The sequence below is a fragment of the Spizellomyces punctatus genome, assembly GCF_000182565.1.
Source record: "Spizellomyces punctatus DAOM BR117 chromosome Unknown supercont1.10, whole genome shotgun sequence".
Lineage (NCBI taxonomy): Eukaryota > Fungi > Chytridiomycota > Chytridiomycetes > Spizellomycetales > Spizellomycetaceae > Spizellomyces > Spizellomyces punctatus.
In genome coordinates this window covers 99,546-115,174 of record NW_015971546.1, presented here as the reverse complement: position 1 = coordinate 115,174, position 15,629 = coordinate 99,546, and the positions used below count along the sequence as shown (strand labels likewise).

General features: G+C 47.0%; 4 protein-coding genes across 5 annotated transcripts in view; 1 reads left to right on the top strand and 3 right to left on the bottom strand.

Moving 5' to 3' along the window:
• Positions 1-12: 12 nt before the first annotated feature.
• SPPG_05755 lies at positions 13-4,552 on the top strand. 2 transcript variants are annotated; one of them, XM_016753964.1, is made up of 9 exons: positions 13-1,106; positions 1,340-1,398; positions 1,533-1,782; positions 1,967-2,013; positions 2,093-2,492; positions 2,551-2,758; positions 2,819-2,980; positions 3,056-3,170; positions 3,245-4,552. In XM_016753964.1, the coding sequence occupies exons 3-9, from the start codon at positions 1,719-1,721 to the stop codon at positions 4,088-4,090; spliced, it is 1,842 nt and encodes a 613-aa protein (XP_016606815.1). In that variant the 5' UTR covers positions 13-1,106; positions 1,340-1,398; positions 1,533-1,718; the 3' UTR covers positions 4,091-4,552. The 2 variants fall into 2 exon arrangements, with proteins under 2 accessions (XP_016606815.1, XP_016606816.1); XM_016753965.1 differs by having other exon boundaries at positions 13-1,398.
• SPPG_09304 (uncharacterized protein) lies at positions 4,553-5,677 on the bottom strand. Its single transcript, XM_016757463.1, has one exon. The coding sequence runs from the start codon at positions 5,582-5,584 to the stop codon at positions 4,655-4,657; it is 930 nt and encodes a 309-aa protein (XP_016606814.1). The 5' UTR covers positions 5,585-5,677; the 3' UTR covers positions 4,553-4,654.
• Positions 5,678-5,736: 59 nt separating this feature from the next.
• On the bottom strand, positions 5,737-8,882 carry SPPG_09303 (kinetochore-associated Ndc80 complex subunit NDC80). Its single transcript, XM_016757462.1, has 11 exons — positions 8,148-8,882; positions 7,782-8,078; positions 7,619-7,727; positions 7,384-7,552; positions 7,233-7,327; positions 7,027-7,171; positions 6,752-6,957; positions 6,517-6,675; positions 6,283-6,465; positions 6,094-6,224; positions 5,737-6,038 (listed from the first exon to the last, which is right to left on the bottom strand). The coding sequence occupies exons 1-11, from the start codon at positions 8,387-8,389 to the stop codon at positions 5,855-5,857; spliced, it is 1,920 nt and encodes a 639-aa protein (XP_016606813.1). The 5' UTR covers positions 8,390-8,882; the 3' UTR covers positions 5,737-5,854.
• Positions 8,883-11,609: 2,727 nt separating this feature from the next.
• Positions 11,610-15,629, bottom strand: part of SPPG_05753 (uncharacterized protein) — a gene marked incomplete at its 5' end in the record, with an annotated part of 5,094 nt that continues 1,074 nt past the window's right edge. The window contains 19 exons of the mRNA XM_016753963.1: positions 11,610-11,753; positions 11,819-12,009; positions 12,070-12,221; positions 12,313-12,442; positions 12,505-12,669; positions 12,734-12,844; positions 12,906-13,038; positions 13,096-13,325; positions 13,387-13,574; positions 13,634-13,759; positions 13,821-13,918; positions 13,982-14,037; positions 14,150-14,414; positions 14,481-14,586; positions 14,625-14,815; positions 14,880-14,963; positions 15,029-15,261; positions 15,327-15,481; positions 15,544-15,615. Coding sequence (XP_016606812.1) covers positions 11,648-11,753; positions 11,819-12,009; positions 12,070-12,221; positions 12,313-12,442; positions 12,505-12,669; positions 12,734-12,844; positions 12,906-13,038; positions 13,096-13,325; positions 13,387-13,574; positions 13,634-13,759; positions 13,821-13,918; positions 13,982-14,037; positions 14,150-14,414; positions 14,481-14,586; positions 14,625-14,815; positions 14,880-14,963; positions 15,029-15,261; positions 15,327-15,481; positions 15,544-15,615 — 2,792 coding nt within the window. The 3' untranslated portion in view covers positions 11,610-11,647. The remainder of the gene's footprint in view (positions 11,754-11,818; positions 12,010-12,069; positions 12,222-12,312; positions 12,443-12,504; positions 12,670-12,733; positions 12,845-12,905; positions 13,039-13,095; positions 13,326-13,386; positions 13,575-13,633; positions 13,760-13,820; positions 13,919-13,981; positions 14,038-14,149; positions 14,415-14,480; positions 14,587-14,624; positions 14,816-14,879; positions 14,964-15,028; positions 15,262-15,326; positions 15,482-15,543; positions 15,616-15,629) is intronic.

Below are 15,629 nucleotides of genomic sequence, written 5' to 3'. Positions count from 1 at the left end.
GCCGATCACTGCGGAATATTTTATGAAGCGCATGTGCTTGCAACGACAGAAGCAATAACCTTGACTCATTATTACGATTACGCCCAGAACGGGGACAACAGAGGAGATGTCAAAACCAGTTTGAGAAACGTTCTAGGACACATATCTCATTCCGAACATAAGGGACTGTCTCGTCTAATTATGTATCGTCAACAAACCGGCCCTGTCCACATCTGGTCAATGTCACCCGCACTACTTGTATACGATACACGTGGCACCCATCCATATTCATACATAAGGGGGCAACTACGGACCATGTCATCAGCAGTAGTTTATGGCCCATCCAATCTCAACGGCTATGTGTGCATCCAGACGCACACAACCGTTATGGAGTGGTGCTTTACTGAGACATTGCGTAAAGTGAGACATCTTGCATCTCGCTGTTGTGTTGACGCGTCGCGTATGAAGCGGCCGATGAGCGTCACACTTCCAGAAGGATGGGGTCAGCCCTTGGGGTGTGAAGTTTCCTTTCATCCTTTGAAGACGACCTTGTGTGGCAAGCCAGAGGCCTCGCAGCCTCTTGTCGGAGGTCTAAGCCGCTGCAGTGCAGGCCCAAAGTTAATTTACGAAACGGCGTCCGTTTGCCTTTTTTGTATGGAATCGCCGACTGCTTAATGCTATATTTTGATTGGGTTTTTTTTTGTTCGCTAAGAACAATTGCACGATGGTGGCGTTCATCAGTCTGCCCCCCCTCTGCTTGCTGGGGCAAGCGTTTTTTAATTGCACGCTGTTGAGGACTTTTTGTCCCCCCACCGTCTCACTCCGGAAGTGTTCCCCTTTGGCAGGTTCCCTTCCTCCAGGTTGGAATTTGGCAAAAGGAAAAGACAATCCCCTCCGCCATACTTTCCTTTTCCAAGACCCACTTGCTTTCTCCCCCTTTTGTTCAAACCTGGCTCGGAAGGAACGCACACGGGTCTTTTCGTCTTTCCCGTCTTTTTGTTTTTTTGTCAGCTTTCTACCAAACACTTGCTATTAGCGCGTGATTGTTCGCCACGGCCGGGAGGGTACCACCTGGCAACCAGCCAAGAACGTTGTGTTCTTGCAATCATCCCTGTTGAACCATAAAAGTATGAATGTCAATTAGGCAGACATTTGCCGTATCGCTGTGTATTTTTTTGTCTTTTTTCCTCGCACACACCGATCGCTGCCCACTTTGGGTGTTGAGAACCCAAATCCAACATAGTGTGCTGGCGAATGGAAAAACCCGGACTCTTGACTAAAATCCTCTTCCTTCTTGCTCCCGTTTCTCTTCATTTCACACTTTGCGCATCCTTTTCACACTCCCGATCCGTATTATTAGCATCTCCCAACTTGGGAAGATTTTAACACTCGCGGTGATTTATCGCCTTTCTTGTGGCGGTACGTTTTAATCCGGAAGATAGTTCTTGCCCCTATAGCAGGAATTGGGCGGAGGCGGGCGCTTTACATATTTATTGTCACCATCGTGGTCATCCTCGCGCGATCTCTAACCATCTGTCAATCGCGGATCGCAGATATTTCCCGCGGCAGCAGTGACCTCCCTCCACACATCGTCATCCGTTGCCGGCGATCCCCGCCGAGCAATTGGCTCATCATGTCAATCGTTGAAGGTTTCTAACAAGCACCAAGAGAATCAAGCGACCCCAACGACGACTCGTGTCACAGTGCATTGCGCATCTCAAAGCCGTCCCGAAGACGCGATGCTTCCTTACGAGGTTACGAGTAGTGGTTATATACCCTCTTCACAACCTAACCAATCTCCAGGTAAGGGCTGATAGCAATAGGACACCAATTGGCAGCTTCAGAAGAGAACGCCACGCGCTCTAGAAAGAAACGCCTGGAAACTGTGAAAAGGTGTCAGGCAAAGGGGGCTGTTTGACGAGTACCGTTTCTTATCGAAAAGGGGAAACTCGCGTACACAAACGGTGTTCTAACGATGGATTTCTAGCTTACGCAGGAAGCCATCAACATGCCGCGCACGATGGGCAGAATAAGGTGAACGCACCTGAATCCTCTTTCACCGGCATTTAATTGGTCGATGTTGACATTCGTATCATCTTTCTTTGTCTTCAAGAACCGGGATCTCCTGGATATTCAGATGCCGCTCGGAACCGGGGCTGGGCAATATCCGGTACCCTCACAGTCTCGCCCATTTCTGCAGCAGTCGCATGAGTTGTCAAGATATCCACAATACATGCAATATCAGGGCGTAGAGTCTCCACGCCCGCAGCCGCCAGTCCTTCAACCACAGCAACCGTATCACATGCAGCAATTATACGGCCGAGCACCTTTCGCGTACCATCAACACCACGTGATGGGCTCGAAAAAGCAGCGAGGCAGTCCCCATATTCCAAGTCCACGACCCACACATCAAATCTCACCGCCAGCGGAAAAGTCTTCAAAGACCCCAAAGAGTGGAAAAAAACGATCCGCTCCCGAAGGACAGCCAACAGCTGAGTCACCTGCCGCAGATAGTAAGTTACCATAAAACGATCGCGGGTTCCCTTCATGTCATACTCACCTTCCTTTTAGCACCATCTGTGGGCCGTTTCGATAGCTCCCTTGGTCTTTTGACCAAAAAATTCATCAGCGTATTGCGGGAGTCGAGAGACGGGGTTTTGGATCTCAATCAAGCTGCCGCTCAACTGAACGTTCAAAAGCGTCGAATATATGACATTACAAATGTCCTGGAAGGCATTAATCTTATTGAAAAGACAACTAAGAATCATATTCGATGGAAGTGCGTTTTCCCTGATGATAGTCATTGTGTGAATGATCCTCACCCTTGCAAAACCACTAGAGGTGACCATATGTATTTACAAGATCGTAATGTCGAACAGCGTGTGGCGACGCTTAGGGCGGAAAATGAAGCCTTAGAAAGGCAGTTAGAGAACTTGAGACAAATGCGACAGAATGTGGATAATGCTCATGACACCGTTATGTCGAAGGAGCATACAAGGCGGTACGTGGATTGTTCCAACGTCGAATTCGGTGTGCATGACAGTTGTTTAATGGATCTCTGTTTTCTATTTCAAAGACTACTGTATGTTTCAATGCAGGACATAGCGCGAATTCCGAAGCTGCAAGCCAAGAAATTGTTGGCATTACGGGTTCCGCCGGGGTCTCGGCTGACGATACCACAAAGCGAGGAGGTGAAATCGCCAAGTTCCGTATATCACCTTCCACCTCATGGCAAAATATCTCATTGTACTTTGTATAACCCCAGGAGTGGCAGTCGCACTTTGATTTGCATATACGGAGCGACAGTGGGCCTATTGAATGCATCCATTTGTCAGAATGGAAGGTCAAAGAAGAGCCTGAACGTTCAAATAGTTTGATGCAGGAGGGACTACCAGATGTGAACAATACAACAACACTTTCTTCTTCGTATCCTGCGTGGGACTCCTCTGCTGGGGCTCGTCACGATTTCGCTGCTGCGTCCAAAAACCTGATCGCTGTGAGTTCTCCGCAAGAGTCATATTCGGTGCGACATACTGGCTCAGATGCAGCGGTCTCCGCGGAAGGACCCTCCGCGCCCGTCACATCGAGCCGGTCTTTACAGTCTCAGTTTACTATGGATGTCGGTGGTTATTTGGCGGATGTCTACCGAAAATCTGCCTCCGAGGTGACGTTAATACCATCAACCATTACCAATCCGCTTGCTCTGCCAGAGGGCTCAGGGAGCAATAGCACGACAAGAAAATTTAGCATAGGAGGTCAAAAGAGCTCCATGACATCTTCTACTGCAGAGATAAGCCCGACGCAGGGTTCACAACCCCGAAGCAGTATGACTCCGGCACGGAATAACGTGGGATATGGACCAGCTTTTAGATACACTAATGTCTCGGAGATGCACAATTTACCCACGACACAGTACCCCTCCGATTACGAGCGTATCTCACAAGCTTCAATTGCCGCTACCCAGAGTGCCAATCCCTACCGATCCTGGCTCACGGAGTCTGACGCACACGCCAAAGAACGATATCATTCGAGACGATCCACTGCAATGGAGGAAGATTGGCCGCCAGAGTGGAGCTCAGCTGGGGATGCCAGCCGACGTCCGGAAGGGTAACAGGTATTATTCTTGAGGATTGTAGGAGAGAACGGCTTACCGTTTTTGAGTGCTGGTGTTTTTTTATTGGTTTGTTTTCGTTCTATATTTTTGGATGCGGCATTGAGAGAGTGGCCGCGAAGGGAATACCCCCGGACCTGAGGAGAGGGCAACGTTCTACGAGCGTTTACCATTGCTTTTGCTTAAAATTGTTCGTTTACTCCGAGTTTACTTGACACCGGGTTGTGATCTTGGATTTGTGTGGGTTGGGTGACAGGCAGGAGCGGCGCTGTATTTAAACAGCAAAGATTTGACAGGGTTATTATAGGGATGATTCTCATACTCTGGACACCTCTATCACTTCAAAGTGAGATTTGACATTTGGCTTTTTCTTTTTCTCTGTGTTTTTTTTGGGCTGGTTTTCATGGTCTCGTTGGGTTTATTTGTTTTCGCAATAACACGGTCAAATGCGTGCGCAACCAGTTTCTTTTCAGTTCTCATGTCACCGAGCTATTCTATTGTGCGCACCGCTCAAGCACCGATTAAATTAAAAGTGCAAGTTACAGGGACTATCCTATATACATATCAAGCAAAATGCCCAAAGTATTCCAGACACGGGTTTCGGTACGCCGATTCGGTGTCCTTCACCGCATTAATGGACAGTGTGGGGTGCCTTCTGTGAGCTACCAGCGGATCAAACGGAGGGACAGCTACCCAAGGTCGGATCCCTTTCCTATATAGATTACCACTAATCCAAACATCATCGTGCAATTTGCAGCCCTTGGGCGCACGCGACCAATCCCACATTTCCTCACCAAACCATCCTACTCTGTAAGCGACGCCCTTGAAGGCGTTTGCCCAACCTTTACAAGGCCCCTCCCACCATTGCCTAATAGCCAGTCCGCGATCAATAATCCATGCCCACCAAGGCTGGAATTCGCAGACATAAGATGCAGCGTTGTTCGGATGCTCGTGGCTTGCCATTACCAACCCAAGCAGCATATCAGGATGGTATGTAGAATCGTCATCAACAGTAACGACAATCGTATTCGGGTCTTTTTCAACCGTTAACGCCCCAAGTAATTTTGTCGCCGGTCCCCAATCTTCTGTCCTCAACACCGTCAAAAGAGGTGCAAATCCAGCTTCCAAGCCCTTCAAGAACTCGTCAGAGACTGAGGTAGTGGACTTTTCATCCACTCGATGTATTGGTTCCGACGGGACTATGAGGTAAATGGCGTCAGGTGTTCGGGACTGAGCAACAAGTGAAGCCAACGTTTCATTGATATTTTCAACACGGCCCCCAAAGGATGTTAAGGAAAGAACAACCCTTGTAGACAAATGGTGGGACTGCAAGTCCTGCGCTTTTGACTTGTTGAATTGGGCAGTCGTGGCCGGATTCACAGTTGACGTTATCCACGGGAAGATAAGGAAAAGGAGTGTACAGGTAATTGCGAGAAATGCCAGGCTTGCACGCCGTCGAAGTATGGGCGGAACGGCAAGAGTGTAAGTAGGCATCCCACCGCTTGGTTCAGAGTCTGTAGGTCAAGGCAACAGGACGTCAATTGCTAATGGCGAAATGAGCAACTCGCCGTCTTTCCCTGCGACTGAGAGTCCTCCGCGCACAGTGGCTTGGACATCCCACGCCACACATGTAGATCTGAACGACGTTACTTTCAATGACTTTCAATGTTCATACATAAAATATGGGGTAATAACTATCAGACTTATTCTTTCAGTTCACTCTTGGTGCCAATTCTATTGAATCTTGGTGGAGTAATGCCAATATTATCGATTACTCCTATCCGCATCCAGCACGGCCTCCTTGAAATGCACTTCTGCTTCCTTATGCAGTTCCTCAAGTTGGCCGTGGACATGCTGGTGGAAGTTGAAAACCTCTACCAGAGCTTTGGCAAGTTGGTTGAGCAATCGCTCTCGGTGTTCTGTGCAGTTTCGAGAAAGTTGATCGTATCTAATAATTGATGTCAGAGTGGATGTCAAGAATATAATGTTTGATGGAGACGTACTCAACGACAGCCTTCTGCATTTTTTGTTGTGACTGGATTAAAGCCCCGTTAGCCTCAATCTTGATTCGTTGTATATTTCGTTCATATTGCTGGATCTCCTCGTTGCTGGCATTGTTTGCAATACCAATATGCTGGAAGGATGGTTAGCGCGACCCATTTAAGACGAACTTGGGCATATGAGGTACGCACCTCTTGCTCCTGTCGGTAGCGGTCGGCCAATTGTCGTATTTGACTCTCAATCTCGCCAAGTTCTTCTTTCTTTTGCGTGAATGACCAGTTCAGGTTATCCATGGTTTCTTGCAATGCTATCACATCATCCTGCGCTTGGTGCAACTTCGAATTGAATTTTGATCGAAGTTGAGTCAAGCTTGGCTGCAGACCAGTTAGTACCTAATCAGCATTGCATCAATAGCTCAGACCTACTTTTGCTTGGTTACGTAGATCTAGGGAGACCATTTGGTCCGGTCTGCTCGCGTGCACGCGCAGTTCTAATTCCACCGCTAACTCTGCCGCTGCTGAGTCTGGCCCCAGCAAGCCAAGTTTGTAGGCAAACGTATTGTACTCCTGGATTAACTTTTCCAACTATATGTTTCCGTTCAAATCTTAAAATCAGCCTTCCATTATGTGAAAAATCAACGGAAACGAGCTGAACACTGACGTGATCCATCTTTTTTTGCATGGTGATCTCCTTGTCCCAGAGGCTTTTGTTTGCTTCGTCCATTTTCACGGCTACAGTTCCCAGAGTCTGATTGAGCTGCTCTCTTTCGGCTGTCATTCGATCAACGTCTGCTGGCGAAATTTCCTGTGCATCCACAGTTCGTTGCAGTTGAGCCTTCTCGTCAGCAAGCTGCTCCCCTTCTTTCTCTTAATTACGGGAGAGAACATGAATCATCACAAAGAAAGCACCACAATGAGAAACAAGGGAACTCTTACCTTTCGCCTCAAGATCTTCTTTAAGCGTCAATATCGCGTCTTGGAACTTTTGTATTTTGCCCTCCACGTGCTGTATATACTGCCTAAACTTCTCTTTGTCGGATTCTAGAATTCTGCTCTCTCGCTCAAGTAAGACCACGGGAGACTGCCAAATATCGCTGGTGTTAGTCCTTCCTGAGCGAACGTGTATCACTTGTAGAACTTACTTCGCTTTCGGTCAGGTGGGTCCATTCCTTTTCCAATGCATCATGTTCCGTTTCTAGGCGCTCCAATGCCTTGAGCACCTTCTCGTTTTTCCTATCTAAACATTTTGGTTAACGATTGATTTAAGTGAGCATATCCGCATCATCAACATACCGAAACTGTCAATAAGCTCTTTATCCATATACTCATAATTATCGTCTCCCTGCAAGAAGACCCCATATGCCTGCGTGACATAGTTGAAGAACATCTTTTCCGGTTGTATGTCGTCCTGAATGCCGGTTCCGTCGTCGATGTCATTTTCATTATCCATAGCATCACAGCACTGCAGATGATTAGCGCATTAGTCGAACATACACATCAGACTGTGTGCACTGCTTCTCACACCTACACAAATCAGCTCTACAATCCATGTGAGCATTGCCAATAGTGTTGGCCATGCATGCATGGACCCGACGGAATATAGGTGTGACTTGCTAATCTGATCGGCAAACGGATACCTGCATGTGCAATGTCAGTCAATTGGTCGCACTTTGCATCACAGGATAGCTCACCTCAGTCCTTTCAGTATTGGCGGAACTTCTTCTTCAAATTTTTTTTGAAACACGTAGTCGGGATCAAGTTGGGCGTAGAGGAATTTGAATATATTTTGGAAATCCTTTGCGGAAGGTGCCTGTAGGGTTTTGACTGATACAGCTTGATTGTACCCGCTTTGCACCAAGAAGTTGATAAGCGAACGAATGGCGTTTGCCTGCCATGACTTGTCTCGTATCTGACGAGGGTCTTTAGTTATGATGGTTGCGCCTCCAGTTCCCATATTCGACGGTCGGCCAGCATACTGGCTGGAGCGTCTAGATGATGAGTTGCTTAGTTCAAATTGAGCTATGCTGCCAAAGATATTCCTACGGTGCTTGACGAACCTGGATACGGCACCCATCGTTCTTCCAATCCCTGACATACGCGCATCAGACGTCCGTCCTGCAGCCAGCCCATCCGCCATTCCCGCCATTCCACCTATAGGACCTCCTCCCCTGGCTAAGGACATCCTCGGTGGTCCGAGTGAAGGTCGAGGCCCTCCAATTCCAATCGTTGACATTCGAGAGTTCATTGCGTAATTTCCTCCAGGTTGCGTACCACTTGTTAATCTTGTTCCACCGTTCATAACATATGTGATCCGGAAATCCTATGGCACGGCAACCGGCTTTGTCAGTCGGTGTTCTTCCGCAAAAAATGGCGGTGGAAGTTCGCTTTATTTGGTTGGAGACAAGGACCGGAAGTATTCCAAGTTATGCAAAATTCAAGAGGATTCAAGAAGAGTTGGATTCTCGAAAATTGTCGCAGCCAACGCCGTCCTGAGAATGGGACAATGGGATCTCGAAAATTCTTGACGATCTCGCTCGCTTTGAAGTGTGAAATCTGACCGACGTGACAGATGTCCGCAAGTGTCCGAATGCTGCACGCGTCTCATAAACCCAAATATGGACTACGGGGCTTGGGGCTTGCGTAAGGTCTTCATGTCAACTGTTCTGACCCGAATATCGTAGTGTATTGGCAAGAACTAATGTCACAACACAATACACCAGGGAATAGACTGGCGACAACCAGCCCGGAAAAGCCAATTCCCTCCTTACAACCAACTACGACTAGGCCCAATTACACATGCAATACATTACGGTTGTTCTAACCGGGTAACTAAGCCCACCACACGAGAGAAATCCTACTAAGCCCTTGATTCCGAAATTCTTTAGTCAGAGGATGTTCAGATACTAAGGTAGATCAGAATTAGACTTGGAATACGGGCATGGGAAAATACAAAGATAATGCATACCTGCGATCGTAGCGGAATAGTAGTAATAGTGTTTGCAAGGGGTTATGTTGTTGTTGTAGTCAGGAGGGCGAGGTCCTTGACACCAGAGTGGCATTCTCATGATGATGGACTGAGATATGTTGGGCAGATGCTTGCGAGTCGAGGGTAAAGAACAAGAGGGAAGAAGAAGAGGGGGGGGTTATATAGAAAAAAGAGTGGATATATTGAGTCATTTAGCGTCATGCAGGTGGCAACTGCAGAATATTCCTCATCCAATGGCCGCAAGGGATAGTAATTGCAATCTGTTCATGGCCACAGGTATTGGACCCATTTTCTCATGATGGAGCATCTTTTGTGCATCGAACCATAGTTTATTTGCCTAAATCCAGGCATTTTGCATTTCATTTCATTCGATCCAGTGGCTGCATTACTGAACAGTCTTTTTTGCCCACATACATGTCGACAATGGTCAAAAGCACAGCTAATAACTAAAACTCAAGTCAGAGACACCTTTCTCCATGAGCACACATTAGGAGGAAAAAGCGTGCTGTAAACTGTTTTCTATGGATTGCCTATTGAAAAGGGATAAGACGTTCATCACCTAAAAGGTTGGACATTTTGCGAGTCGCACTTCAATGCCCATTCTTTCTAGAGTCAAGATCCCTGCCACAATAGCATCAATTACATTAATCCAGCAGTTGGAAAGGTAGAAATCATTAGGACAGACAAAAAGAAGCCGCTATAGAAGATTACTCAAGGGTAAACGAGAAAATGTGTGCTGAGGTTCGTATTGCATAGCATGCAACACCTGCGGGAACAACTTGGTGTTAACGTTCGCCGAAGCGTATGGTCTCAGACCAAATTTGTCTTTGGTAGGGAAACCAGGTCTTTTTGAAGCAGGAAAGGTTACCACGCTGTCCGCATTCACAATTATTAAGTGGACACTTTTGAAAAAACTTGGGTTTTCATACAGCCACCAATCTTTAGCTCTGTACATGGGAAATCAACATTGGGAAGCAGATATTTGTTGCTTTTTCATACATATTTTCTGTAGCTGCGTTCAACGATTTGGTTGGACCAAGTAGCCGGAATTTATCAGAACCGGGCAACTCGGTGGTTTAGTCACGCGAAACATTGGGGCACGTAAGCCTGAGCCTGGGGCAAGTGAACGTCCGCAACGGTGGGCCGGTTCTAACATCAATTGAAAAACGGCCGACCGCTTCATGACTTATCGCCGTGTTTGGCTGTGTACGCTTCCTACCAATGCGCTCTACAAGCTCCCCCGTCCCTCCTGTAGCAACCCCTGCAAACCTCTACCATTTACGGCATTGTGGCATTATGTCGCATTCCACTATACCCAGTTGCGGAAACTGAGAGCAAATCTGAAGCAAATCCGGGACCTCTCCGGTGCTGTCGACGGCCTCAAATCAGAATCTAGCCACATCCTTAGATCCTGACCATTTTATAGATGAGATACCGGAACGACGAGTATAGCCACGATCTCATAGTATCCGCTTCAAACTTTATGGGCTGACGCCAGGTCCGTTATAAGGATCTGCTTGATTCCACAAAGATAGCGGCAGAGCCAAGAGAGGGCACCCTCATAACTTCAGGTAAAAGAAGTTTCTCTCAGGGCAGCTATTAGCAAACTCCCGGCCGGTCGCCGACGCCGTATTCTCACCTCCTCCTATAGCGGTAGGAGCAATTGCATCGCTGATGTTGCTGCCACCAGGCGCGCTCCATCCACATTAGATCATCGCCGCCACGGCCGCCAGGTCATAAGGTGCCACGAGGGTATTCATCAATTTAGGCCAGGACGGCAAGAATACCTGGAGATGATGACAGACAATTTTCAAGCGCTTAACAGTCACGGGTCGGATTGACCCACTGGGACACAGCGAAAGATCACACGATAGCATCATGAAGTTATGAAAACTAATGAAGATTAGCGACGATATACGGCATATATCCTCTCCCTAGTGGCACGCGTCAGTTACAGAGTAGCATTAGTAAGTATCGTGGTTTTCACACAGTAGATCTTTGTTTATATTCGGCTTCAGATATAGCGTCAGTGGATCCTTGCCTCCTCAGTAAAATTAGCATATCATCGAGAGCCAACGAGATATCTAGCCATTAAGATTCTCCAGCGGATGTCTCTTCTGGTACGTCCAAACCAACTTGCGCCAATCGGTGCCCGAAATCAAGCTCTCGACATTTGACGATTCTCTCAAGGGAATCAATTGTTAGGTTTTCCCGCACAGAACGCAGAGGCTGACATTTTGGGAGCATGAAGCCGTGGGGAAAGGACGTTAAATTAATAGAATAAAAATATACACTGGATTCTAATGGATATACTACAGTCTCGCATGGCACTACGACATTAAGTTAATTATAAGAAAGTCACCAGGCAACGTCACATGGACGAGCCAATTCATAAACCTTCTTACCAAAGGACAACAGCTCATTCCAGCAATTTCGCTCTCGATGGCACGGTGCTTGCAGACATGACACATAAAATGCATGCTGTCCAAAATGGGTTGTCCAGAAGCAATGCAGGTAGGGAAGGTCACCTGACAATGTGTGCAGAAAGTATCGCTGTACCAAAGCAGAAAATTAGTAACAGAAGATCGTCAGAATATCTTGCACGAACCTGTCTCGAATGACCCCTCCACAGTTTGTACATGCCACATGATGGCCTTTCGGCTCATGGGGTGGATATCTAAAAATTGTCGGTCAGAACGTCGCTACCAGATTCGCAAATTCTCCCAATAGGTGGATACGTACTTTGTAAAGATATTCAATGCTAATTTCTCGAACTGTTCCACTTCATGATCTGATGTTGCGGGGATTGCTTCCAGTTTCATAAACGCTTTCGAGCATGCTCCGAATCTCTTCGCATGAATGCTCACGAGACCCAGAAGACTAAATATAACCTTAGCATCAAGTATGTCATCGTATTCGCGTAAATGTAGTGCCTGGAACATAGCCACTGTTAATAACAAGTAAATATATCGCAGATAACCACATAATCATACTGTTTTGACAGCAGCTTCAATATTGCCCGCATAAAACTGCCGTTGTACAAGCATGTAGAAGTGATATGCTTCCGCTCCTCTCCAGGCGTTGTCGAGAAACTTGCTTTCCATAGGGGCTTTTGCATCCTCGGCGAGTAAGCCCTCTAAAGCAGCTTTCGTCTAAGCACAGCAGCAAAAAGGACGTACAAAAGGGCATATTTAGTTTTCTGTTGTTGATCCCAACCCACTTGCACAAGATTTGACGTACCGCCTCTTGTCCGCCCCGCTCCATCCTTGTCAATTGATGATAGCGTTCCACCTCAAGTGCGGCCAAAACATACATCTTCTTGATGATTAAGGGGCTCTTATTCGACTTTGCCGCTTCTTGTGCAAGCTATAATCGCAGACAGGCGTAAATCTGCTGTGACACTATCCAGTAGGCCATGTTACTCAGACCTCATATAGCAGATTGGCAGACTTCTCGCAGTAGTTCGCCTTCCTGTATAACTCAATCACTTCGAGCTTCTTTCCCTTCTCCAGCAGATGACTGGCATATTGCGTCAACAATCCTTCGATATCTTTAAAGCTATGCCGTTGGGCCAAGTCTACAGCTGTATTCCACTAATGACCACTTGAGATGAGATTCGCTGGTCATCGGAAATGCAGGGAGTTTGCAGCACCGGACCTGATTGAGATGGACGCACGTATCTACGGCGGCTTTGATGTCCCCAATTTTCAGATAAGCTCGAACTGCTTCTTCGACAAGACCCACGCTGACAAAGTTCTCTGCTATATCCTGAGTTTACCAGCTGGTTAGCCGTCAGAATAGAGTCCGCAAAGCACGGAGGATAGATTACCCTGAGTAGCGGATTGCCCTCGGGTAAGTTAAGCGCAAGTTTTTCAAGCGCGTCATAGTCTTCAACTAGGTAATAACACTCGGCAAGCCTTTCGAATTTCCGTCCTTGTGCGTAGTAGGTCGCTGCTTGGGACCTATGGTCATCCACATTAGCAGTCGTGCGTTGGACCGCGGCTCCAAAAGGCTCCTACCATCGCTGACGATCATAATAATAGTCACCAATGTGATTCCAGGCCTTCTCCAGCATGACATCATCACCTCCACCGCCGCTTTTGATCAATTGAACAACTCGAAACCAGTCTCCAGTTTTTTCACGGAGCTCAATGGCAAGGTCTTTTCGGTCCATATCAAGATATACCTTTTCAGCCACCTCATATTGACCAAAAAAAGCCGCAATTTCAGCTCTTTGCTTCAGATTGTCCTGTTCATGAAAGCTTTAACTTCTGACTTACTCTGACAAGATATGATTAGCTACAACTTACGTCCATCTTCTGAAGTCTTTTGATAAATTGCAGACCAGGGTAATCCATGCACTTCACCAGCGCTTTCTGAGCGATATTAAAGTCGAGTTGCTCCAAGGCAGCATCAACGATAAGTTTCCACAGACGAGGATGTGGATTGTCCTCCACAAACTGATGGCCATCTGCGAGACCAACTTGCGACAAGATATCTAGCGACAAAAGAAGTAAGCGTTTTGAAGCAGGGTCCTTCAGGTTCAAACCGCCTTACTTCGCGTATCCCGCAGAGATTTTGTTTCAATGTTAATTAACTGCTCTCTGGACGGTGTGTCAGGTTGCAACATAATTTCGTCCAGCATTGCCGCTTTGATCTGAAGATTATTGAAGCAACATATATCTGATAGAGAAAGTGTAAGAGTAGCGATGCGCATGAACCATCTCTGAGATGGGAAGCTTACATCCCGCGCACGTAATGGGTTCTTCTGGATCCAAGTTACGGAAGACGTACATACGCGTCTTCTCCATAATTGCGAAAAGTTCTGGATTGTCGTCGGACCTGCAGGTGGGCGTTTTGAGGACCAATGATGGGTACATGGGATCCGTTCACATGGATACTAACCAGCGAATATCCCAAACGTCCTTTCTCTCAAAATTTAACAGATTCCCGCCATCACGCTATGAATCGTAATAAACAATCCTAGTCATTTGCAGTGAGCAACCTTCATATGTATGAGTCTACCCGTACCTTTCCGGGATCAGAGGGTATACCGGCCATACCGCCCGGCACGGGAGCCCCGGTACCGCGGCTTGTCTTTGGCAGGCCCGGTGTCTTCTTCTCCAGTTCCATCAATTTGAGCATTCCAGATGAATCCAGAATCGCCACTCTACTGGCATCGCAGTTGAGAGAGATCGATTGCGGGCGGAATGGAATTGAATATTTATTGTCCAAGGTCATGGATGGCAGGACAAACTGATGTATCGAGCCCGACAGCCGTGCTACCAAGAGTGTCGCATCACATGCTGCAATGCTTACGATGGCATCTGCTGTTGCACTATCAATAGAGGTCAAGTATCAAGTACTGAACAAGGCGGTTATTGTGATGCAAACATTGGCGCACCGTTTTGTTTTCAAGTCCAGAACAGATGCACCACTAATACCCGCCCCAACGATGGTTACGTCGTCGATGTGGAACGCCCTTTCGCGCGCATCCGTTCGACGAACGACTAGTTTCAATGTTGGTTAGTTGTCGTACATTATTTACCGAATGCTAGTGACCTGCCATCAAGTGCCGTCAATCTCGTGGTAGCAGCGACTTTGAAGTGCCAATGTAGAACAATATCGGAGGATGCCACAAAGACGTGATGCTTGGTGATTGCGGCAAACTTAGGCTCGAATTCGATATATTTGCTTTCCTGCGGCGTCCCAATTGCGTTCACCACAGTCAGTATGTACCTGACCATAACATTGGTGTAAGAGTGCGGACTGTGATGAGAGTAATACGCGATGAAGCCCTTACTGGTCTGTGCCTTCCTCGTCCAGCTTCGTCACGAGTAAGCTGTGCTCTCCAAATGAAGTCATTAGGAGAAGCTTGCTTACAGGTCTGTTCAAATTGGGTGAGCATATATACACTGAGCTCCGTCAATTCAAACGAGTGTCGCTCCCTACTTTGTGTATTTTTCGTTTGTTTTCGTATTCCAGAAAGTGAGCGCACTTTCGGTCCTGTCAGGGCGATGATACGTGTATGCCAGAACATCCCCGGCAAAAAACGTCCATTTGTAATCCGGCCGAACGTTTGCGAAGTAAATGAAAGAATCGACAGCAAGTGCAATGCGGAGTCCACTGTACTCCCACGATAACGCGTTTATGCGCTTTCCTGGGACTTTTAGCAGGCGCAAAAACTAATTGTGCGTTTTGAAAGTGAGTAGTTTTTTTCAGAATCAATCGAAAGCAGGTGTTCCCGCACCTGACCATACGGATCATAAAACTGAACCACATTGATTTCTTTCTCCTCCCCTTGTGCATTGCGTGCATACTGCACACCTGCCACAGCAAGAAGCGAACCGTTGTTGTTCCACTTCATATTCAGATGCCGTAAGTTTGTGTCAATAATTATAGGCGCTGTATTGAATATCGACTCAGCCGTGTACCATTAATAGCTTCTCTGTAATGTATATACTAACCGACATCCATCTCATCACGCATAAGCTGTATTTTTCCGTTCTCAAAGCAGATGCCAGGCAGGCAATTTTTGGCTCAATGAAGCCAT

Bases quoted from the DNA above. Each gene is read 5' to 3' on its own strand.
- SPPG_05755 (XM_016753964.1), top strand. From the start codon at position 1,719: ATGCTTCCTTACGAGGTTACGAGTAGTGGTTATATACCCTCTTCACAA. The intron at 2,014-2,092 runs GTGAACGCACCT...TTTGTCTTCAAG, and splicing joins CGCACGATGGGCAGAATAAG to AACCGGGATCTCCTGGATAT. The intron at 2,759-2,818 runs GTGCGTTTTCCC...CAAAACCACTAG, and splicing joins AAGAATCATATTCGATGGAA to AGGTGACCATATGTATTTAC.
- SPPG_09304 (XM_016757463.1), bottom strand. From the start codon at position 5,584: ATGCCTACTTACACTCTTGCCGTTCCGCCCATACTTCGACGGCGTGCA.
- SPPG_09303 (XM_016757462.1), bottom strand. From the start codon at position 8,389: ATGAACGGTGGAACAAGATTAACAAGTGGTACGCAACCTGGAGGAAAT. The intron at 7,728-7,781 runs GTGAGCTATCCT...TTGCACATGCAG, and splicing joins CCAATACTGAAAGGACTGAG to GTATCCGTTTGCCGATCAGA. The intron at 6,676-6,751 runs GTCAGTGTTCAG...GGAAACATATAG, and splicing joins TGCAAAAAAAGATGGATCAC to TTGGAAAAGTTAATCCAGGA.